We start from the raw sequence: 26,046 nt of genomic DNA on the forward strand, positions 1-26,046 counted from the left end.
GCAACATCATACCCGGAATTCATGCATCTCTGCTCTATAATTCTCGCATGTTGACCTGATAGTCTGTTTGGGAACATTAAGCTCAATCAAAGTGTCTCCGATGATATTGGCTAACATATTTAATGAAAACGTTTCACAAGTCTGCAAACAGCAAGTGTGATTTTCGGCTGCTTGTTTGCAACTTGATGCGATAGAATGTCGCCTGCCGAGTTAATCTTACCTGAAGTTATGTACGTAATTAATTACATTTACTAATATCAATAATACTGAAGTAAAATACTGTCTACAGGGTGTCCCAATATTCCGTGGGTATAGAAGTACTACGTATTTTTGAAATCAGAATAACTTCATTGGAATAATGTCCAATGAAGTTTTACCTCTATACAAAAGTGCTTCCGTTAGAGGCCATCAAACTTTAAAAAAATAAACAATTTTTTTAAGATATTTTAAACCATTATTCCGATTTAAATGTGATATGGTATACTTATATCTTGCTAAGTGCTTTAATATTCGACATTCACAAAAATCAAGAACACAGATGTAAGCCAAGTAAATGCCGTCTAGGGCTTGACCTCGTCAAACTTAATATCGATTGTCATTCTACAGCCGTCTTTGACGGCGTTTTCTTTCGATCGTATGTTATATTTGTACTAATGACGTATATATTATTTAAAGGCTTACTTTTTGAAAAAAAAAACATTTAAAAAAGGGCATATTTAATTTATTCATTTTTTATTTTATTTAGAAGAATTTATTTGAAAGAAAAAAATGTGAATCTTCTTAATCAAATAATCGTATTTTAAGTTCAGAGCAAAAGACTTTACCAACAAATGATGTCTATAATGTTTATATTGGATAGACCATTTTTGGTAGATTAATAATGAATATATGTTAATGCGTCTTACTTTTTATCGGTAGAGTCTAAGTGAATAACATCAAAAATGCCATTATAGACTGTTTACACTAAAAACTTTGCGTTGCTAGTTTCTAGAACAAGATGTTTTAAGTTTGCCATAGAAATTTTGGAAAGTTTAACAATTTATACGACTTTTAACGATTAGATTAACCGTTTACATGATATGAATAAAGTTTAAGATTGAATGAAACGAGGCAGCATAATGCAGCTAGGAAATTTATTATACGATTCTCGGAAAATTTTAATCTCTTTAGAGGCGCATATGAAATTTACATCTTCCAGAGGTCAAGTATTATCTTACTTGTATGTAATAGAATGCCTAATAAATTAATTTAAAGGAGCGTAAGTACTTCATTTGCATATTGAGTCTGTTATGTATACACGGCGCCATTTTGTTTTTCGGTAATTTACCGGTTATATGACACAAATATCTTAAAGCAAAGACGAGTTTAATAAATTTTGTGCCATGAATATTTAATATAATTTTAATTTACATTCCATCCAGAACACCCAAAAGTATTAAAGGTATGTTAATAAAATCTTGGAAATTTTGTTTTGTTTTAGACAATAAAGATTTTCATCACTTTTTTAATATTTACAAGACATTTGTAGCAAAATAAGATACATTTACTACAATACACCATAACATTATACATGTAAGGATTGTACTTAAAAATATGGGCAAACTAGATCAATAATAACTAGATATAAAGAGTATACCTCAAGTAAGATATGGCAGAGCAGATAAATCTTGTATTACTCATCAAGACCATTGTATAAATATTAATAATGTAAAATATTCAAACCAAAATTACATGTACCGTGTGGCCAAATAAGAATGAGAAACTACTTATCGTATAACCTGGGAAAAAATTGTTAGAAGTAAGTCGACCAAAAGAAATTGCTGGAAAAATGTCCGCTAGGGAGCGCATCTGTGATGGTCAATCAGAAAACAGGATTTTTCTCAAAAACTTCTCACCTACATATTTACAACTCTTCACCTGCATATTTTTAAGAAAAATCCTGCTTTCTGATTGGCCATCACAAATGCACCGCCTAGCGAACATTTTTTGAACTTAAAAATAATTTCCCGCCATTTCTCTTGACCGATTTACTTATTACAATTTTTTTCCCAAAGTTATACCATAAGTAATTTCTGAGATACAACCGGCGTCCATTCTTAGTTGGCCACCCGGTACATTTTTAACCAAGTGAGAGTTCCAAATTATGGGCAATTGAATGCATAATAAGAGAGTCAAAATAAATAAATGCAAAGATAAGTTTGTAATCATTCTTTTCTGTATTAACAATAATGTAACTCAGCAGTATCACCCAGAGAATTTCGTACAGACTGTGCGGTGTATGGTGTAAGCGCTGTGCCGACATTATTCATGTGAAAGAGTGAATTACTAGTGCATGAAAACTTTAGTTCGTACATATACAGGCCTGATTTGGTTCATGATTATTCAAACAGGATAGGACCAACATCGGTTGTGCTCACCAACTTGCAAATGGCAAGTAAAGGTTTAAATACTAAATTATACTGATCTTTGTTATTTTTTTATAAAAGCCCCCAAAAAATACCACATTAACACCATCACAAGTTTTAAATACTGTAACAACACACCTATTCATTTAGTACTTTAAAAAAAGTGACGTTAACTCGATACTACGTTATATAAGGATCCAATTGGTTTAATTTTCGAAATTAAAATTAAGTTCCCTGTTAGCATTTAACTGAAATTAGTCTGTAGCATAATATTTGTCCACCGTAGTTTAATAAGCACCTCAATAGGTAGCAGAGTCAACATTATTCTATAACTTTATTCCAGTCTATTGCTTTTATTCGATGATCTCAATTATTAATAATTTTGTGTTTGTAATAGAATTTTTTTATTAAGAGTACTCTTTTTTTCTCAGTAATTATTTTCTCAGTATTGCTTATCAATTTTCTGTTTAAAGAACTAGTATGGGGGCGTTCATTAGTTACCGTGTTAGAGGATTTTTTGACCTCTCCCCCTCTGCATTTTTGTTTTTAAATATATGATAGGTTATAAAAAAATCTATAATTTATTATCTAAATAAGTTTCCTCAATACCTCTAGATTTCCATAATTTTAATATTTCCGTTGTATGTTGGTATACGATTTCTTAATGGTCTGAGATTTTATCGCCATACAATTAGGGTTGTTTTACGTTGAAAGGTTATGTTTAAATAATAATGTACTATTGAATTAAGAATATTACACAGGCTAATAGTGTATATACAACATTACGAGGACAGTCTTTTTTGTCTTTGTAGATACGTTAATCAATTTAGGAAAGTTGCGTACTATAATATCGGAATATAAATTTAGATGTTACACCGTCACCTATTTTATTTTAGAAACGAATTATTACTTACATTAGGATTATTGTCTATATGTATATTATTTTTTTATAATTCTTTATAAAATATCATATAGGTTAAAGTTTTTAATAGTTTGGATACACAACAAACGAAGTTAACAGTAAACGTAAACTCAATAGCATTTTACAAGAGAAAAAAACAATATGGCGGCATGATATTTGTAAAAATAACCACATCAAAAAAGTCTAGTTGACAAAAGTAAACTTGTTGTATTTGTAAATTAAAGAATTTTAATATCCAAGATTGGTATGCAGTAAGTTATAGGCAGATGTCCTGGTTTTGTCTTTTCTTAGTTGTTGTTTAATTTAATATTAAGGTATTAATCCTTAATTACAAGATAGATTTAGATAAAAACTATAAAAATTATAGGTATAAAACTCAATAATACTACTAATAAACAAATCTAAATCATGTTTATTGGAAGCCACCCAAGTAATTTATTTGTTCCGCTAATTTAACACTTTTATAAAAAATCTAATATGAAACAAACTTGCATAAGAAAAAAACGTGTAAAATACGAAGTGCAGCAATATTTACATGGCACGCTTTCACGCATTTCCTGCCTTATTAATTTTCGAATATCTATTATTTCGCTTGTGACAAGCCGAACAACAGTTTCCTAACAACGTGTTAGTTGTTGGAATGGAACACACAAGAGACTTTGTTTCCCTACACATTAGTGATCTTGTCGTAATGTTATTATTATTGATAATGTTGGCGGTAGCACCCTAGATGAATTCGATAACAAATAAAATTAATCTGGAAGTGTTATGATTAATCCCTTTGGCCAGTAGCAATAAGAAGTGGTGGTCTTAGAGTCTACCAGAATATATATTTTTTTAAATTATCTTCGATGTAAGTATAATAAATTTGTAGAAAATAAATTCGATATAATTAAAAATAATAAAATATATTTTTAATTTTGTTTAAACCAATTTCACGCTACAAATTTTATATTTTATCTAAAAAATACTATGTAATAATTTCTTATAGTATTGACATAAAAAAATGGACTCAAATCAAATATTGTTTAACAAAAAGAGACATATCTATATATATAAAATGCTAATGTTTATCTGTGTCGTCTCTACTGAAGTAACGACTTGCTCTAGAAAGTTGCTTTTTTTACTAAAAGATAGCTAATTGGCTCTTCTAAAAACTGTCGTCGCCGGATTTTTTGTTTTTCATTTAATTAAAAAAAAATAAAAAGTATTTTTTTCCTGATGTTTTGGCGAATGCACCAGGCTTCAACTAGTATGAAATATAAATATGGAAATATAATATATTGACAGCATGATGGCATATTTAATACTATTCTAATGAATAAAAATGAGATTAAATGAGTCCAAAGGTTTGAATTTCCAAATTATTATTTACTTGCTGATGAAAGAATCAGTATCAATTTATGTCAATAGAAAATATATTCCAAGAGGAGCATTATTCCTTAATATTTTGTAATTCTTTATGATGCGACCCCCTTCTTTTCTTTCTTTTTGGAGTCATCCTATAAAAGAAACCCATTGATACCTTATCAATATCAAAGAAAGATGCGTATCAGCAAAAGAAAAAGTCCGGTCTGTACAAAGGAACTTCAATAAAACGCATAAAGAAGTCGTGATACAGTTCTCGCAGTAAAAAAGTGTTTTAAAATAAGAGCTACGTTATTGTTTCGAAACAATGGAGGCCAAAATTTTATTTTCTTCGAAAATCAGAGCTACTGCCAACATCGCACTGACAAGACGTAAAATGTAAACAGATTTTATTTGCGATTTTATAGAAATTTTCTTAATATTTTGTTTCTGTACTATGACAATAAATATCTAAAATATTACGCGAGACCGCAAAAAAATAGTCATTTAAAAAGCCCTCTTCTTGCTTTTTGATGCCTGATTATTTTCTGGTTCGTGTATGTGGGCTAGAATTAAGCAAACGGCTAGTCTTCTTTTACTTATCGATATCTGATATCATCTGGCTTGCCTCACTTAACTCATCAGGATGAAACACATGTGTGTCGACATACGTTGCCATAACTTCTAAGTAATTCTAAATGACTCTACTTTTAACATTTGAATTTTCAGATTGTATTTTTATTTACTTAATTCTATTTAATAATTGTTTTTAAAAGTTGAGTTTCTATTTATTTGAAAATCAATTTAAAATTTACGTTTTTTTTTTTTTTTTTGGAAATTATATCGTATTGTCCGAATATCGCACTAAATTTGTATAAAGTAATAATTTCTATCGCTGTATTTAATTTCAGAACCACTCCGAAAAAAATTAACAATTGTTACACAAAATGTATTTAAACAATTACGATAGAGTATAGGGCATCCATTTTTTAAATCACTTTGTTTTTCGCTTTGGCATAATTTTAATGACCGTTTTATTTTGTATATTACAGGTATTTTAGGACACTTTTTACTTAGTAATTTTATACTTAATCTTAAGCGCATAATACTATCACAAATAAAATGTATTATTTGTATACTTACCTATAACAGTAAATCTAAGCATAACATCAGGTAAAAGACGATGATTTATCAGACAAATATAATCTCCACTATCTGCGGACGTAACGTTACGAAATATTAAGCCATAATCTTTATCCATCGAGACCCTATCTTTCCATTCGTTATAGTACGTAATTCCGGCATCCTTTTGGAACTCTAACACTTTTTTGTGCTTCGATTCCGAATGCCACTCTAAATATTCCACTAATGTATTTTCGTTGGCACCTGGACATCTGAATGTGAAGTTATTTTTGGCGTAAGTTTTGTAGTACTCCGATTTTGGCGGAATATCTGAAATTAAACAAAAAAAAAAGAAACGGTTATCATGTTCAGTGGGATTATGTACTAAAATAAAACATTTTTTACCGACAGTGTACAGTTACCATTATAGCTATTTAATACCGCATGAAAAAACGGCACCAAAGACAGCTGAGGAATGACAATCGATAATAATTTTGACGAGGTCAGTCTCTAGACGTAATTTACTAAAAATTGATATAAAACGTGTCAACAATCAACTTTAATTATAGAAAGATTAAAAAAAGAAGAGAACGATTCCAGGCATACAGATCAATTCCTAAAAATATTTTTTTCTCGAATTTTAAAGAGCTTTCTTGAAGACAACTGGCACTAAACGCCATTAAAAAATAAAAAAGAGTACGAACCAAGTAAATGACGTCTAGGGCTTGACCTCGGCATAATTATCATGGTTTGGTTTGCCCAGTCGTCTTTCACGCCGTTTTTTAAATTCTATGGTATAATTCATTCGGTTAACTATATTTTATTCTATATTACAGGGTTTATAATCTATGCTTTATTTACAATTTTAATTAAATGAGAAGGTTTTTTATTTAGTCTTTTATTAGATTATATAGATATTAAACTAGATAATAATAGTAATAAATTAATAAGTGTCCTAATTTTCATTTTTTTTTTATAACGGACTAATTATAACTTACAAGTATTTTACTAGACTCTGAGCGAAAAGGCTGTCGATTTAAATAATTAAAATATTTTATTCTGTAAAGAAAAAAAGCAGATTTAATGACTTCAATTAGACGATAAAAATTTATCATTAAATCAGTCGTTTTTTCTATTTCCAATAAATTATTATCAGCATAAAAGAACGATTATAATTTTAAGAAACTATTAAGACGTGTTGTACCGAAACATTTTAATGCCATGAATATTTATGGCGAAAATTTACATTGAAAAACAGCATAGATATATGCAGATAAGTGTATGGCTGCAGGGCTATAAAAGGTGCATGTACTGAAGTTTAAATTTAATCGAATTTGATAGTTGAAAGGAAAATTATCTGCTTTTATTACAGTATTTTTCTATCAAAAAATGAAATTTTACGTTCTCAGGTCTGGTATTCGCGAATTTATATCGAGTGTATTTTCTAAACATTATTTTATATGAGTTTTTTTTTGTATGTTCTTATATTGTAGTTTAGTTTTTTTCACATTATTGTGAAGAACACTGAATAATTTTCCTTTAGTCACTACAGAGAGGTCTGGTAGACACCTCTATTAAGGTTAAATAATTTAATAGCAAATAAAATGTTTTTTTTATATCTCTATACTTTTATGAGTTTACAAGAGCGAGTTAAAATAATATATCCTCAATGAAAAAATTATGCATCAGTAATCCAACGTTATTCAAAAAATTACACCTAAGAGCAGGGTGACGGTGAGAATAAGAACAGCTCGAGCAAAGACTTAAAAAAAATAATTTTAATATATCTATATAATAAAACATAAAAATAAATAACAAAAATTTATACCATATCCAGAGAATAATAAAAAAAACTTACACAATCGCTACAGATGAGTCCGGTAGATACCTTTCCCGAATTTCTATATTCCATAAATCTGCACTCCTTACACTAATGAGTTCTCTCTTTATTAACTTATTGAACGCCTTTTGACTGAAGGTATATATGCAGTCTCATTACTACAATTGTCGGCGTTTACGAAATATAGAGGAATATTTAGCTCGGGGTGTCTGAGAGATCACTCTGTTACCATTAAGGGTTAAGTGATGAGTGACCAAAGCTAATAATAAAGTTCTTACAAACTCCTGAAGCTATAAGTATTTGTCTTTCATTCTCACATTGAACCTATTTTGGAAATATTTTCAAGAATATATGTATATCTGTAGGTAGAATTATTAAAACACGAATATTAGATGCTAAAACGTTATCCATATATGCGTCACTTTCTTAATATTTTAGAGCATGTAATCCATCACGTTTAAACTGTAATGAACCGAAGCTTTACAATTTTTTTCAGTGCCATTCCAATTTTTGAATTGCACTACGTCCCTGAATTTCAGACGGAATCGCGTTTCATATCTACGTTAGTAAATAGCGTGATGACCCGCACTTAACTGCTTTCAAAAATTACTATGATTAATAACTAGAATGCCTTCGGATGAACCATTTTCAGAGAGTAGGTGAAATAAACTAAAAAGCCTGAAAATTGTTTAGCGCCATTGTTTCTCTTATAAAAATGTCACCTTACTCTCTTAACTTGATTTATAGCTTTTTATGCAAAAAGTAGAAAAACTTTTCAAAGAAATGTTATATCAAAAGATTTAATTGGGCAGATTTATAAAAATTTAAATTTGGTCGAGGGTTGGAAAAAATCATGTCCCAAACTTTGAAACAAGGATAAAGTAAACAGGTACTTTGGAGAAAATTTTATTATGTTAAAGAGCTCTATTAACATAAAATTTCAGTGTATAATATGTCACAGTGCTATGAATATTTAAATTGGCGGAGGTTTAAACCGCTATAAAACTTCTCTGGAACTTTTTTGCAAAAAAGTCATTTGTTATTTTTATCTTCCCAGTTATCAAATTATGAGAAATTGATTTAATCCCCCCAGAGCCATAAAAATGGCTTGCCGGTTTAGTATTTACATACCTTAATTTTTTGCATTGCCAAACAGATTGCTATTTTACATTTTTTTTAATATAAGGCACTTACACAACCAAGTTAATTTTTTATGGCTAGTTAACCGAATGAAACCTTCTCTCTGTTTATTATATGTTTCTTCAGTACATCTGCTGACTATGTTAAAAACTTTCTTTATTAAAGAGAATTAAAACTTCTCTCTCAGTTTCATTAGAGCGTCAGCGAAAGTTCAAAATGCCCTTCCCTTAAATCAGAAGGAAATACTTTCAATATAGTCACTGACTACCTAGTTAGAAATGCTTAATAAGAATGAGTGGTTTCTCCGACAAACCTTTTTGTTTTCTTCTCATTCAATTTTAATAATACGGGTTTTTAATCGGTTACAATAATAGAAAACGTCATTTTTAGATATTATTTTTGGCATATTTGCATTTTCCCATTAATATTTTTTGAGTTAAGTTTTCTTCACTAAGAATATACTTGACATGGTGATTCGTTTGTTATTTTAATTCTAAAATATCTCTGGCTTTATCTTCCTTTTATATATATGTACTTTTTTAAAAATGGTAATTACAAATCTTTCTATTATGCTGGATATATTACTGAAGACAAAATTTGGATAATAATTTACTTACCTGGCATTTTTATGACTACCGAGAGAGAATTAATGTTAAATGATGGGTAAGAGCAATTTTAGTGTAAATTTTAAATAAAAATAGTAAGCCCTTAGGCATTTTCAGCAAAACGATACTGAAAAATTTAACGGAATTTTTATTACATTAAATTTCTACACAATACAGGTTCTAATATAAAAATTATTTCATTTTTAGAGTAGATTATTATATAAATTTCTGTCGTATTCCGAAGCGACGCAACAAAATTAGAACCACTCGATTTGTCTTGAAAATGTGCTTATCTGATGTGACAATTCTATTACTCTAGGCCCAGTCGAACCAGCTACTGCAGATTGAATGCTTCACTCATGCAGTGCGTCGCACTTCACAGCGTTGTATTTTAAATGAGCTAAACGCGTATATTAAAACTACCTGATACGTGCAGACACGGTTTTAAATTATAGGATATGAATTTACCGTTTCGCTGCTCTAATTTTCTTGTTTAACTTAAAAATATTAGTTTCTGATAGAGATAGATTGTTATTTAACTATCTATTATTTTTTACAACACTATAAATAACTTGTTTGTAATTTAAATATTCTATATGGCTAATATCATAAAAATAGTTAAAATATTTCTTTTCATTGTTTGACTTATATATTGTTTTTTATTTGTTGCTATTAGGAAGAATTCAGACAAAGGCTAATAAGAATAATTGAAATACAAATTTATATAGTACAGTCGCAACTGTTTAGTAATACAATTCTTTATTATGTATATGTGGGATTATTCAAAATATGCTTGTTTTTAATTTGTGTAACGTCCTATAATGATATCAAAATCGTTAATTGATCTAAAACTATTATTCTTTTTGATTGTTTGACTAATTTAATTTATTGAAACATTAACTTTATTTATGCTTTAAAAATCACAAGCCAGCAACCAAAACTTTGATATTCGTATCTTTGTTGAAAGATTCGTAACTTTGTTGATATTTTTCATGATATCTCTCTACTTATCTTATTCAAAAGTAGTCTCCCCAGTATTACTTTCTTGCTGCTTTAGTTTTTATATCATGGCCACACAAAAGACCTATATATAAATATAACTTGCCCTCCCCCCTATGCCCTCCCCTCCAACTTGCCCTCCCTTGCCCCCCACATCAACATAATTATTCCATTATTATTATTAATAACATAATTTTTCCATTTTGAAATAAAATCTGTGTTATTTTTTCAAAGGATTTTTACTTAATAGCCAATTTCCAAATTTTACTCTAGGTACTATCATCCTTTCTAATCACTAATACTGCTGGTACTTTATTAGGTCGATCCCACTTCTGATATCTGAATATAGTACGTATTTTTCAAACAAAGCACTGGATTTTCTTCATAACTGTTTTATTCTCTCATAGTATTTCACTATCTCAATCACCTGTTCTTAACTAACTCTATCGAACGTAGTGTTTCTCCCAACCTATATTCTCCCTACATACTATCTAGGGTCATTCTCTGAATTATGAAGTGCTTAATCTGTGCTATTATATACCAATATTTTTGATAAATAACTAAGTTTTATTAAAAACGAAATTCGATTGTTTAAAACAGAAAATATGAATAGCAATTTTCTTTTCTTTCGTGAAGAGTTTGGCCGTAGTTTCAAATTCTAATGATAGTTCTAATTGACTTTATCGATCATAATAATTAATTCACCGGTTTAAAAGTAGAAGTTTGTAGTTATTATTAGAGCTAATAGAAATTGGGCAAAATTCGAACTGTGTATTTGTATTACCTAGGTAAGTAATTTAATTAATTTCCACTCTTCCACTTTAACTTACTTAGAGTTTTGAACTTTAAACAAAAATCAATACAGTTGAGTGTACAATGAAACGGTTTTATCATTCAACAGTTTCTTTAGATGTAACTGTTATAGTTGAACGTTATAGTAAATTTTATTGATATCGTTCAGTAACTAATTTCCTTTTATTGGTATAGCTTTATACGGTTCTGCCGGACAACGAGCATTTTTAGATATAAGTTTAGAAAATCGAGGGGCTTTATTATGTTATTCAAGAATAATTCAGGAAATATAGCGTTTATTAAAATATAAATGGAAAAATGGGCAACGGGTAAGTTATTTTATACAGGGTATTTCAAAAAACATGTGCCATCTCTCGTGGGGACAATCCTCAAAATGTAAAATGATTTTGATTTATTAAATTTATCCTCCAAGTGCTTTGAGCGATTCAAATGAAATTTTAAAAGTAAAAAATATTATAAGTGCAACATATTTTAATGCTAAAAAAGTATCGACATATTCACCAGGGACGTGCTGTGATATGAGTCATCATTGGAATATTTTTCTAAAATGTACGTCACTGACTTTATTTTTCTCTTGTTGGCAAAATTGTGCAGACTGTTTAATGTCAATTAAAAGTTGTCTCTTGATATTTTGTCGATTTTGATTTCCTTGATAAAATAAATTCAATTTTTTTTTAATTTTTTTGGTGCCATTAACTGACCAAAGAGTGCATACAATGAAACAGAGATAATTTTAGAACCAAGCATAACTAAACAACATTAATTTGTGTATTTATTTTGTTAATTGAAATTAAATAATACTAGCCGTTTTGTATAGTTGTGAGAAGTTTTGGGAGTGTTAATTATAATTACCAAGGGAGTAAATCGTATAATGTAAAACGTCGTAAATTTCGCCTTGCACCGTCAAATGTCCTACAACGGCATTCAAAGGAGTTTAGAAAATGTGTGGCTCTGGATAAATTCAAGGGATTTTGTTTATGTTTTAGAAATTATCGGAGAGAACTTAGATTAAATAGATCTTCAGAAGCTCTAATTCAACCATTGTAGTTTGAGCTGGGTCGTTAAAAGCGGTGGTCCAATGAGATTTCGCCGCAAAACCCTCGAATATTATGCACTTTAATGTTTATCCAGATAACTCCACACTTAGAAGTTTCGTTCTTTTGTCTGCCAGATATTAATTAATTAATGCATGTGATTGTATTAGTTAAAACTTGGTGGAATTCATTTCTCATTTGCTTTAGTGGGATTAAACTTCTAAATTTATATAGACAATAGGAACAGAGGTATCTCAAATGAAGATTTATAATATTGTAGTTAATGAAATCGTTAAATTTTAGTATAGTATATAGGGTAGTCGGTCAATTTTAACGAGTTTATCTTTGAACTGGAGTGTAAAGTCAAGAACTGGAGTGTAAAGCCAAGGTCATTCAATAAAGTTAAAGAGGTAATATTTTGGCCAACTGTATAACAAACAATTTAAATGAAATTAAGGACACTTCGTTGTGTTAAAAATATTTTCTATAGTGACTTACCCCGGATGCGTTCGACAGAAGCAATATTAGGGAAATTTGTAAACAGTTCTACTTATTTTATTAAATGAAATGAATGGAGTGCCGTACTCTGCCTGGAATTCACAAGGAAAAGAGCACGGCCGAGAACACCTTGATCACTATTCCAAAGAATCCAACTATGCTGTTCTGGACTCGTATTCTGTAACTTTGAAAACGCTAAGCGCTTTTAGACGCTCAGCATATATGACGTTAATTTTCGCTGAGCGTGCACTTAATGAACGATTTCGGTATTCTCGTCTTTACAGATTGCGCTGAGCGCTTTGAAAACGGTTGCCTTAAAGGATCGTTTTGCTTGTCGAACTGTCAGTGAAAATCGAAAAAATGGTGATTTTGTGCGATATCTTGCTCTTTAGTGAAAATTACTACTTCTTCTATAAATTCCTCAATAAGTAATTGATAATTTACGACTTGGCAGCTATAAATATTAAAAAAGTAGAAAAAAGACTCAAAGTCTTTTTTTCTACTTTTTTAATTTGAACCAGGTCTCTTTGAAAAGAATGGACGCCTTCTTTAAATAGCTATAAATATTGTTCAAAACATCGAAAATGCTGAGAAGCGTCTTTAAAACTTCCCTCGTATAATAAGAATAATGAAATATCCATAGAAAAACAGCTTGACATAACTCACCAATAGGTTATGAAATTCACGTAACATTGACATTTGTCATTGTTATATCCGTCAGTTATCAACTTTTGACTATTAGCTACATTAGAAATTGTGATGTTGCCAATATGTGCTCAACGCGTATCCAGAACACGATTCGAATGGCAACGAGAATACCAAAATAGACTGCCTTGCGTTTCGCTGATCGAATACCTGCGCTCACCGCTTTGAAAGCGTAACGTTTTTATGTCAAAGTTACAGAATACGGGCTCTGAACTTTAATAAACGAGTAATAATACATATGTAACTGAAGATATTTTGTTAGTTAGCAGGTCCTTGCCCGGTAGTAAGGTCCCTGGGTTCGAAGCTCAAAGCTAAAGTTGATAAGTTTGGTGCAAAAGACTTTAGACTATCAGTTATTCTTTGGTTTTGACTGCTCACTTGTTTGCCAAGATATTCGCCCAGACCCATCGAATTTCAATTACTTTAAAAAAACGGCATCCAGTTGGCTTGGAATGACGATCGAAGACAGTAACCTTATAATCTTACATATTAAATGACAGCGATCTTCAGTTTATAGCCATCGCTGACGCCGTTTTTTTTTAGATCCTATTGTATAATACCACAAACTAACTTATAAGTAATAACTAAAGTTATTATAAGTTAGTTTGTGGTTTGTGGATAAAGTTATTATAAGTGGGTCTGTGATAATACCTTTGTCAGATCAAATAAAAAAGGAAAAACTTTAGCACAGAATATGACAACAGCAAAATAAGCTATATTTTTTAGTTAACACTAGTTAGATAATGAGAAAACAATTAATTTACCTTTAATTTTTTGTCACAGTGACTCACAAACCAACATCAGTGCGTCTCGAACGGTAATCTAAAAGCTATTGCTTAACACTTATAATCTCTGTTCATTGTCTGATTTCCCTCTCCCTAGTTTGCGAATAATATTTTAAAAATCAATAATTTTATTTATGTATACAGAGTGTCTTAAAACTAAATGTGTTTGTTTTAAAATAGGCGGGTCATCTCAAAACTTATTATGACAACTAAAAATATATAATGTCGAAGCGCACTCTTTACCTCGTTTACCTGTCGTTGTATTTAAGTTCTATCTCACTACCTAATACTGAAATAATTTAATTAAATGCAATTTAATATTACAATATTTTTAAAAAAGTTTGGAAATGCTACTGAATTGCAGTATAGCGCTTCTATTTTCAGAAGATATTTAGCTAAGCGGCACTCATATTTCCAATCATCGGATATCTATCTATTGGTTTCTGTTTTTCCAGAAACTCTAGTAATCTTATTATTTTTAACGAACGATCCTTTTACATTTTTACAACTTTGGAAATTTTAGAATCTTGAGTTACTAATTGCTTTGCACTTTATAAAACATTTGGAATATTGACAAAATTTAAATAAAGTGAATATAAATGAACATTTTTAGAGAAAATGTTAATGTTCTGATGAATTAATCAATACCTTAAAGACAAATTCCTGCATTAAATTTTAAACTATATTTCTAAAAGTGTTTTTTATTGGTACTCGAACTTAATTGAGTACATAGCATATTAAAATGGAAAAATTAATAATTTAATTAAATTATTAATATTCGGGTTTAATTAGAAAAAAATGTGGAGAAGCTGCAATATAATATTTGAAGAAATTTTAGGATAAAAAGCTTTAATACTTCTGATTTTATAGGCGTTTAGGCTACAATTTGGGGTAATTTAAAGCATATAATTTTCAGCTAGGGCTTATATATAATGAAATGGTGGCCCATTTTGCTCAAACAAGCCAGGTTTTCGTTGTTATTAATGGTGCTTTGTCGGCTATAAATGCTCGTAACATGTGTAAGAAATTATTTTCCTTAATGTTTTGTAACCGAAAAATACCGTCCCAGAGACGATTTGAGGCTTTGGCTTTAGCTACATCTATATAACTCTTTAAATAAAAAATTTCTATTTTATTGTCCCGAAAGACTGTTGCACTATTATTAAATACAAATAACGTATTTCCTATAAAATACAAATGTCATTAATACTGAGATATATGTCAAGACCAGAGAGTTTAATAAATGTCTTTATAAAATACATATAGGGTGCTTCAAAAAACTTTTATTTTTTGAAAAACGGGTTGCTGTTAGTTTTGGATTTTGTGAAAATGAATGGGCACCACTTTGTGAAAATGAACAAACTATAACTTGAAACATTTACCCTCAAAGTTTATTCGAATCTCTAAAAGCACTTGGAAAAATTATAACCAATCGAAAAAAAATGAGACTTTAACCTCCTGTAGCTACGAAACAAATTAGAATCAGACCTATATTGATATAAAAAATAAATCTTATTTTTACGTGACAAATCTTCCCAAGAGCGATGCCACATGTTTTCTAAAACACCGTGTATACAGACTTTTAGAAGAGGATGATTGACAATCAGAATTATTACTTATTATTAAGAATATTAAGAATTCGCTTACAAGTAATTTCATCTCGCGCTAATGTAGGTTATTCTTGGATAGCTCTATGGAGCGTTGTATGCTTGAAATAACAAATAAGGAGTACAAAAGAGGATAGAGAGGATAAGACAGAGGACCGAGGTAACGTCATCCGAGAAGCTTTAAAGTATTAAGGAGACTACTGATAGACCATGGCATTAAATTATCTAGATAATTGTGTATTGTTACAAACTAAAAATACCGGACAGTTTGTTTAAGAGTAAAAATAAAGATTTTCAAAATCTATTAATACTATGTTAATTATATATTTTTTAACAAATTACTATATGATGATAAATACCTACACTAATTCTCTATACTTGTTAATTGGAATAATCTTTAAATTCGTATTTTTCCTCTGGTTTCCTATTAAATTTAAAACCAATTGTCTAAACCTTGAGACGGTTTGAAATTACTTTATTCAAAAATGTGAGAAATTACAGAAGTATTAATGTAATTATAGAAGATTCGTACAATAACCATTCAATATTAGCTCTAGTTTTGTAATATCGAGATTCATTTAATCAGTCGGAGATTAAGCTAGCGTATTCTGATAATTTAATCAATAGTCAGGGTACAGTAAACTCGATTAAATTGAAACTGAGATATAGATTTTTCAATTTAGATATACTGAACTAGATCAATGGAGCTTTGTAATGATAAATTGTTGCTAATTAGCCATATTTTGTACTAAAACATTCCGATATTCTCTATATACTCTCCTGGCAAGCCCAAACGTTGGGTGTCGATTTCCGTAAGTAAAAAAAAACGTAAAAACGGTGTACATCATGTGTACAGCTTCACGATTTAATTACGTCTCGTTATAGTTTATTTGTTTATTTGTTAACGAATTGTACTTTTTCTTATAGCTTTTAAATCCTTAAATAGAAGTTGAAAATTAAACAACCACTCTAAAATGCTCAAACGTTTACCACTTTTGGGTAAATTCATAAAATATTCTAAAAAAATAGTTCTTAAAGAAATAAAAATTGAAAATGATTTACATTTTACAGAGAAAAACAAATTAATAAAATTCTTTAAAATTGAAAACTATCTAATTAGACCCATAAAGCAAGGCGACATTTGCGAGAATTTCATTCGTTGTTTTTTAGTGAAATATTTTTTTTTAATAATATATAAAATAAAAAAATACAAAAAATCGCAATTCTGACTATTAGCATGAAAATTATCTAGAATTGTATTAAAAAATAAGATTGAAAAAAGATTTACAAGGTATATAAATTCTCTCCCCATTTAAAAAAAATAATCCGTTAAAAAATATGATAATAAAAAAATTGCAAAAGACAAAAAAATTTTATCTAGTTACATATTTTACATAATTCGACCATACTCAAAAAAAATCTTGATGAGCTTATGAGCATAAGAAGTTTACTTACACCAGTCGCTTTTATTTTATTTAAGATTTCGGGAATATCATTTATATAAAAGAATAAATAATATTGAACAATGACACTTCCTTTGGGCACTCCTATATTAACTGTAATTTCACCTGTACTTTAACTTTTTGCTTTCTATTTTTGAGACATGACATTATTCATGATGAAGGGGATCGTCTAATTCCATACATATGTATATAGTTTATCAAAAAGTATTTTATGATTTATATTGTCGTATGCTTTTGACAAGTCTAGGAAAATACCAGGCGTTTTGTATCTGTTTTTCCATTAATTTAAAATTTTAATAATAAAATTGAATGAGGCAGTAATATATGTTGACTGCCATTTAACTGATTTGTATTTATCATGAATTCCAAAAGTCGATTAGATAATGTTTCTTTAATTAAAAAAAAAATCTTTAATTTCGATTTTTTTGGAAGAAATAAAATTATTGAGAAATTGTTGAGAATAAAATTATAGTTGTCGCTTCAATTTTCTTGATTTCTTTTTTTATGAATGATCCCCTTTTTTAATACTATTTGATTTGCAATTCTTGCCTTTTAAATAAGATATCTGAATTATAAGGTCGTAATTGAAAGAGCAAACCAAAAATAGGAAATTTATTTCCATAAAATCTTGTGAAAAATAGGGTTCTTAGTTTAAAACGGCTTCCATTTCCTTTTTCCTATTTTCACACTTGAAAAATGTCTATGTCTTACTGTCGACTGATAGTTTTATTCGAATATCGATTAATGTGAGATTTTTCTTTTTCCCTGTCAAAAGTATGATAGGAACTTACTTAAAGTGAGCTAAGATATTTTTTTAAAAAGAATTTTTGAACGTTTGTATGTAAATTTAAATTCGAAATAAATTTACGAGATTTATATTATGAAGGAACTAGACAGAATGAAGATTGCAAGCTTAGACACAGAACAAATAGAGCTTAACAGTGAGTATTTAAGCACATGCACATACATAGTTACTTGTAATAGAGCACAAACAATTGCATTATATACTTAAACGACAAACTTTTCGTAAAGTCTATAAACCAACTCGGAAAAGCAATTTCCTGGCCTTGGAAGAGGGAGATTTTATTTTTCTTTAAAATAAGTCTCCGCGACTTAAATCAACAAAATCTGTTTTATTTATGATTGAAGATTTAATGGTGGATTTAAATATCCAGCCGAAGAAAAATTCCGAGGAAAATCCGTGCTATAGGAAATTAAGAAAAATTATCAAGTATTGATTTGCATTGGTGCATTTGTTATGGAAAAAATTCACGTATTTGAACCATTCTCATTTTATCAGTATTATATGGAATAAATTCCCTCGATTAAAATTTCTCCACGAATGTTTTTTTCTCAGTTATTGGAACTTGGGGAATTTAACTACGTGCTTTGAGCCAAACTTTTTAATGTCATAATTGTGTTAATTAAAATCTTATTTAGCAAAAAGTTATATAACTAAGTTATATAGAGAGTTAATAAAAGGAAATAGGATTATATACGTAATTAGTGCTGACCGTAAATAAAAACCAACTTTTTTCTACATGGTTAAAAAAGTGTTTAATTTTGTTTGTCGATATGAAATTTTCCTATTTTTTCAGAGTCGGAAAAAATAAGTCTTTTTTCGTTTTTAAATCAATTTTTTTTGGTTTTCTATTATTTATATTTAGCTTATATACTTATTAAGAACGTTGACTTCATCCGTAACCTTGGCGTGGGGATGATCCTTCAACGCGGTCTATCTATCCCGGTTTATCTGTTTTTTTTTCTCTATTATGCACAGAACTGAATTTATTTTATTGGTCTTTTTTTCTTCGTTTTTATCACATTGGTATTCGTATCGTTATTATTGTAATTCATTTAATTTTTAGCATTATTTCAATTACTATTCACGGTTTTTTTCATTCCTTGCGTACAGAAAAGATTATTTTTCGAACGAATTAATGGTTGAGAGGACAAATTTAAGTGGATAGCATCTGGAATAAGAAAAATATTGGAATAGTATATGAATGTTCGCGATGCGGTTTGGTAAACATATTTAAGGAACGTATACCCTTTCATATTTTAATCATGTATAACGATACAAAGCTTCTTTATGTATATTTCGCAGCGAATAACTAGCTGCAAGTTAAAAATGAACTCTGTGCAGTACTTTTGAAAGATGTTCTAAAGCTTGCTCACAAAAAAATAGTAAGATTGCAAGAGATCAGAACTTTTGATATGCTGTAATCAGTATTGTTGAAGTTGTTCTATTAAGATTAATAATATAACTTACTTACTAAAAAAAAATAACAATGTGTCTCATACAGTCTGAAGTTATGGATATTTTAATATTTTAAAACTTTCAAACAGGAAATAAATGTGTTTGTGAAATATTTAAACTGTTCACCAATATTGCATATAACAACTCGTTTTAAATAATTATAGACAGTGTTTTTATATTTTATTTTAATTGTTTTTTTTTTCTAAATTAAAAGTATATTTCTAGAGTAAATTGTCATTATTTTAGATCGCTGAAATGAATTTACTAACTGAAATATGATTGAACAATGTTGTACAGTAATCGTTGGGATATTATTAAATGTCTACAACTTGAGATTTAACAGACTTAATATAATATAGTAATCTTGTACCAAAGTTTAGGTAAGTAAATGATATTTCCATATCTTAACCCTTCAGAAATCCGTTAGTCTTAGAATCAAGTATACTTTTAATGCTCAAATATATGTATTAGTCAATTAAAGAAAGTAGAACCAAAACACGAAATAATTTGGTTGATATCGTTACTTTTATAGTTTAAAAGAAATATGTTGCGTCATATTATTTTATGACAGTGAAACAAAATCAGAATAGATCGATAAAGGAAGTACAAAAATATCAATTCGATTGTTTTGTCTGCCGGAATAAAATTTAAATCAATTCAAATGTATACGGAATAACAAAATATGTAAAGCAAGTTCTTCTATGCCGTCCATTTGCTTCCATGAATTATCAGCTTTAGTCACGTGGCATTTCAATTATGCGTACATACTACATAGATGAGAGTGCGTAAATAGCTTCTTTGTTGTACCGTAGAGCTACTTTAAAATTTACAGACATAGTGTATAGAGAGGGTCTTCTCGGATCAATATTTTATATAAATAGTCCCACCAAGATTAAGAGGAATGGCGGCGTAAAATATTTATCTCCAAGGTTACATCGGACGATTTCACATTTTAAAGTAGAGAACACAAAACAAGTAAATATCTGTATTTTCTTTTATTTTTCACAATTGGAACCTACATACGAGCACAGATAACACATAATATGTGTTATCTGTGATACGAGACAGCATTTTAGATGAAATCTAAACACTTCAGTTGTAATGGTTCTGTTTAAATGCATTGGAAGCTACCCGAACTGTTTAAAATATGCAATTTGATTCTATTTTAAACAATTCCCATAGATATTGAACAGCAAAAAAGAATTCTTTATTAATCACATACATTTTTATACTTATTCTTATTTAAAACAATTCATAAAATTGTGAAAATGGTTTAATATCCGCTATTGTTGATCATATATAAACTTCACTTTTAAAAACAAAAAGATTTGGGAACTTTTTTCAATAGCAGATTTATTTTTCAAACTTTTTATCAGACACTGTATAAACAATTTCAGATACACATAATATCTCATCCAGTTTTATTTGCAGTTGGTATCAAAAGTTTATTGAATTTGGATAAAAAATAGCTTTATTGGAGTGAATATTATGATGAAAATGTATTTAGCACACAAAATTCCACTGTGCTGAAATAAACAAAAGGGAGGTAATTCCATTAAAATATCTCTCATTTAATATTGGTATAAATTTATTATAATCGTTGTTATTATTAATATTCTGCGTAAAAATAACCAAGGATTATTGCATGGTTCCCTTGATTTTACCCTCTCAAAATATTCATTTAATCCGGGATAATTCAAAATATTTATCTTCTAATGAAAAAACAATAATTTTACCGATCTGTGGTGCTTTTCGATAAATGCGGAAAAAGCTTTTTTAAGTTTTGTTCAGCTTTTAAATCCGGATCGTTATTGAAAAATGGTTTCTTTTTTATTTCGTTAAAAAACCGTTTAAAGGCTCTCTTTTTAATCAAATAATTAATTATTGTAACGTTTTAGAGAGTAGTGCAAATTTATTGGTATTCATATCCTAAAAAGTAAGTTTCCCTTTTTTATAGATTACATTACATTTAATTGATACTATTAATAAGGGAGACCAAACTTAAGTTATTTAAATGTTACCATGAATATGAATCTGAATAAAGATATCTAGATAATCTAAAAAAACATGTGTATATGTATATTATAGTACATAGCATAAGGTCTTGAATAAAGTATGTATGGTAATTATTTTCGTTGCGGCGCCTATAATAATAAACCAGTCAGAACGGTAATTTGCATGCCATTTCTACATAATAACAATAAACTGGAACAAAAAGCTAAGCCTATCGTCACAACAAACATTTATCCGCCTGTTTATGTGCTTTGAAATAAACAAATGTGTTACCATAAATATATTTACACAATATATCTACAGAATTTACTGCCGCGGAAAATATGATTAATCATAAATATGTATTTAAACGATTCTAAATTAAGAACTAATTACTGAACTTTATGTATTAACATTACTTTAAATTTAAACATATTTTCTCATTTTTTAGTTGAATATTCTTGTATAATCATGTATAATCATTAGATATTATTGTGTCAATTAAATATTAATATTTGATTTTAAATAACGGTACAGAATATCCCCTGATTAGTGCTTTAGCTTACCCTAGTATAAACAAGCATTAATTAGTTAATTTCTTCTATTTAAAATGTTTTATGGGGTGCTGAATTTGAATCTGAGGTTTGCTAATAAAATTTCGTGACAGAACGTGGAGAAAATTGCAAAAAGTGAAAAAAAAAAGTTTTTGTTTTTTTTTATTTATAACTTTAAAAGTACAGGGTATAGTGCAGATGAAAGAATACACTGTCACTTGTTAAAAGAGAAAAGTATAGACCGAATTTTGGGTGGTAATTCTCAAACTATCAATTTAAATGAAGTGAAAAAGTAGAACCTCTTGCAATAATGAACAACTCTGTACAGATAGAAAACAGAACTATAATTATAATCCAACCACACTTTTCCAAAGAATTTTCAGCGTAAAACATTCAGATAATTATTTTTTTTGTTTGAGCTTAGTACCCATTCTCTATATCACTTGTCATTTTTGATGACTACTCTGAGAAGATTGTAAAAGCACTAGCATAGGAAAATTGACAGGTATTCAAATAAAGCAATCTGCTGCAAAATTATTAAAAGAACATAAAAAAAATAATAAATCAGAACTACCCCAAAACATTCCCTAAAAAATTAAATTTGATTAGACTAAATCCTTTACCGTAATTTTTGAAGACGAATGTCTATTTTGACAGAAATGTAATTACATTAAGTCGTTTAAAATTGTCGTTGGAAAAATTACTGGTTTATATGGAGCAACAAAAGGAAAAATGCTGAAATCGTAGCTTTATATCGTTTGCAATAAAACCGATTTAAAATATATTGTTCTGCTTCCCCACGACAAACATCAAAGCTTTCTTACCTTTAAAATTTATAACAAATTAACTTGGAATTTATTACCATCTGTTATGCGTCCCTTGTGCACATACTTTCTCGGGAAACTACAATAGAATCCTGCTAGAAATCGAGGTACAGTATTGAAGATTAACATTTTCAGATTCACAGTCGAAAGTAAACCTATCAATTACTTAGATCTTTACTCTAGAAACATATATAAATTGGATTTAATATTTTTTTAACAACGGTCTTTATACACTAATTTCTACTATTTTAAAACTTAAAATTTTTGAATACTTTAAACGGCGTAATAAAACGTTTAAGAACTTATCTTTCCTAGTAATAAATGGTTTTAAAAGTTTTGAAAAAGAAGCTCGTCTCAGATATATATTAAATAAAATTTATTGGCGACATAAATTTCTTATTATATCTCTACTAGACTTGGTCGACCAAAAATTATAGATACTTTTAGAAAAGGTTTTACACCTAAAACATAGTTGAAAGATGACCCTGTTTTGGGCTTTCAATCGATATTTTATATTTCGCACCTAGTTAGCTCACCGCATTCTTTTATTTACTTTTTACAAAATATATAACTTATATAAAAATTAGAATAAGAAAATGACAATCATACAATATTAAGTGATGAATTATTCCGATTTGTGAAATTCTTTTGTGGAAGGCCAACAAATCTCTAGAATGATGGTGAAATTTATCAGGAGATAGACAGGCAAAAAGTTCGTATTAGATCATGCGCCAAAATTTACTGTTGATCTGACAGAAAGACTGTCAAAGCTGTAATTGGTCTACTGACAAAGCATTCTAAGCTTAATAGGCATCTAAAACTGATGGAATTGACGGATGAAATCATGTGCAGATGTTGTCGATCTTATGGGACGAGGAAACGGTAGAACATATTTTCTGTTAGTAAATGTGCGGTTTTTTGTATATTTAACAGTTACAATGCTACAAAAATCGAAGAAGAACTATTGGAATATGTAGCGGAATTCAATTACCTCGGCAGTTTGATTTCGGAAAAGGCCAATATCGACTCTGCATAGAATTAGCAACTCCTCAAGAGCATTCTGGAAATTAAAAGACAGGGTTTTCTACAATCATGACTAGAGCGCAAAAACCAAAATTTCAGTGTACCGAGAAAATTGCAGTGTACCATCCCCACCATAGTATATGGAAGCGACACCTGGGTGCCGTACCGCCGGCACACGAACGCATTAGACGAATTCTAACAGAGACACCTTAGACAACTAAGAATCAAATGGTACCAAAATATCTCAAACGTATCTGTCTTTGAAAAATCTAGCTGCGAGAGCGCTGAAGTCATGCTAACTAAATCCCGCTTAAGGTGGGCGGGTCACCTATGCAAGGATGCAAGAAAACCGCCGACCAAAGTCTCTTCTTTACGGTGAGCTTGTAGAGGGTAAGAGGAAACCGGGTGGACAACTCAAAAGGTACAAGGATATTTTCCACAAAAAATTAAAGAGGACAAGCATGCAAAATCAGTGGGAGGAAGCAGCACACAATAGAACGCAATAGAGAAGAACTGTAAACTCAGTTAACCAAAAAGTAAAGAGGCAACAAAGTAATGAGATTTTTGAATGTCCAGAGTGCGGAAGAAAGAGAAAATCACGTATCGGGCTTTTCAGTAACAGAAAAGCTCATGAAAGAAAACGCCTTGCGTAACCATCGTTTGATGCATGTCAAATACTCGTCAGCGAGTAATGGCAGTAGTAGGGTTCTTTGTATTAGGCAATAACAAGCCTTTGACAAAGCGCTGTATGGAGGGTTCTGTCTCAAATTTGCTAGACATTTTAAAAATGTTTGGACTGGAGAATTTAATCTAGCATTTGACAACGTATACTATTTTTGGTAATGCGAATAAAAACTTAACTAAAAATCCTATAATTGAAGGGAATGTAATAACATGGTAAGCCACTCAACCAGAAATCAGTTTTATTAACTAGTAACTAGTGTTTTTCTTGCCTTTTATCCAAAATTTGTTAATAAATACTAAGCCAGTTAAACTAAACTATTTCTAAAACACCTTCAAATTTGTATTTATCAATATTTAATTACATAAAGGATATAGAATAATTACATTCATTAATATTTAAATTTACACATTTTTTCAAGACTGCGAAATCTAATAATTAAGAATTATGGCGTATGATATATTTGTGGCATATCGTGTTATTACAATAAGCCCTTCAATTCATTATTTTCGAATAAATATTCTAGGTAAATGGTTAAAGACAAAATAAATTGATAATCACTGTAGAAATATATAATTTCCCTATAAAAAATATTCTATAGAAGTAGTAGAAATAGAAAGAAGGGAGAAGATAAATAACCTCTTGTAAAGTATATATGAAATAAATTGTTGTCTCTTTTTTGGTAAGGTAAAATATTTTAGATGCTTTAATGTGTAAGATACCTACCCCCTAATGAGATAACCTGCATGGCGCTTATACACTCACTCTCACCTCAGTTGGGGGCGGATCAGCTTGTCATGTAATTGAGTTATGAGGGAATTAAAATATCTGGTTCCCATTTGATTGATGTTTTTTTTGAAGTAGGAATACGAAAAAAATTCACCTATTTGCGTCACTTGTAAAATCGTTTGATATAAATTTATCGATTTTATATAGAAATACTCTGATTTATTATAAAAATTTATAATGTTGAAATCATTACTTAATAGATTATAAAATACAGATTAGATAGTTTAACGTTCATTATAATATTTTTCTAATTTTAGGGATTCAAATGTTAAAATATAATTTTAACATTTAAAATGAATAAAATTGGAAAAATATTATATTATATATTCGAATTATTATCAAATTAATTTATATTTATATGAAACCACCTAATTATTAAATATCAATTAGATAATTTACAGTTATTTTGAGTTTATTAGTAATTCAAAACAAGCTATTTAATTTAATTCACAGTAGCTATCTCTCCGCAAGCCATTTTGATGTTTTAGGTAAGGCAGTTAATAAAAATAAATAAAAATTACTCAAACTTTTGCTGAACTGGTTTATTTAAGAGGCCCAGTTGCTGATTTGATTAAAATTTTTATTAAGTTTGGGTCGAAAATATTAATTAAAATTCTAGGGGAAGAGTGTTCGTAAA

General features: G+C 29.2%; 1 protein-coding gene across 1 annotated transcript in view; it reads right to left on the reverse strand.

Moving 5' to 3' along the window:
• The window catches only part of LOC115882532 (tyrosine-protein phosphatase 99A), a 291,693-nt gene that overhangs the window by 264,663 nt on the left and 984 nt on the right, over positions 1-26,046 (reverse strand). The window contains exon 2 of the mRNA XM_030900649.1: positions 5,818-6,126. Coding sequence (XP_030756509.1) covers positions 5,818-6,126 — 309 coding nt within the window. The remainder of the gene's footprint in view (positions 1-5,817; positions 6,127-26,046) is intronic.

Source organism: Sitophilus oryzae, unplaced genomic scaffold, assembly GCF_002938485.1.
Source record: "Sitophilus oryzae breed Bouriz unplaced genomic scaffold, Soryzae_2.0 scaffold_177_pilon_pilon, whole genome shotgun sequence".
Classification (NCBI taxonomy): domain Eukaryota; kingdom Metazoa; phylum Arthropoda; class Insecta; order Coleoptera; family Curculionidae; genus Sitophilus; species Sitophilus oryzae.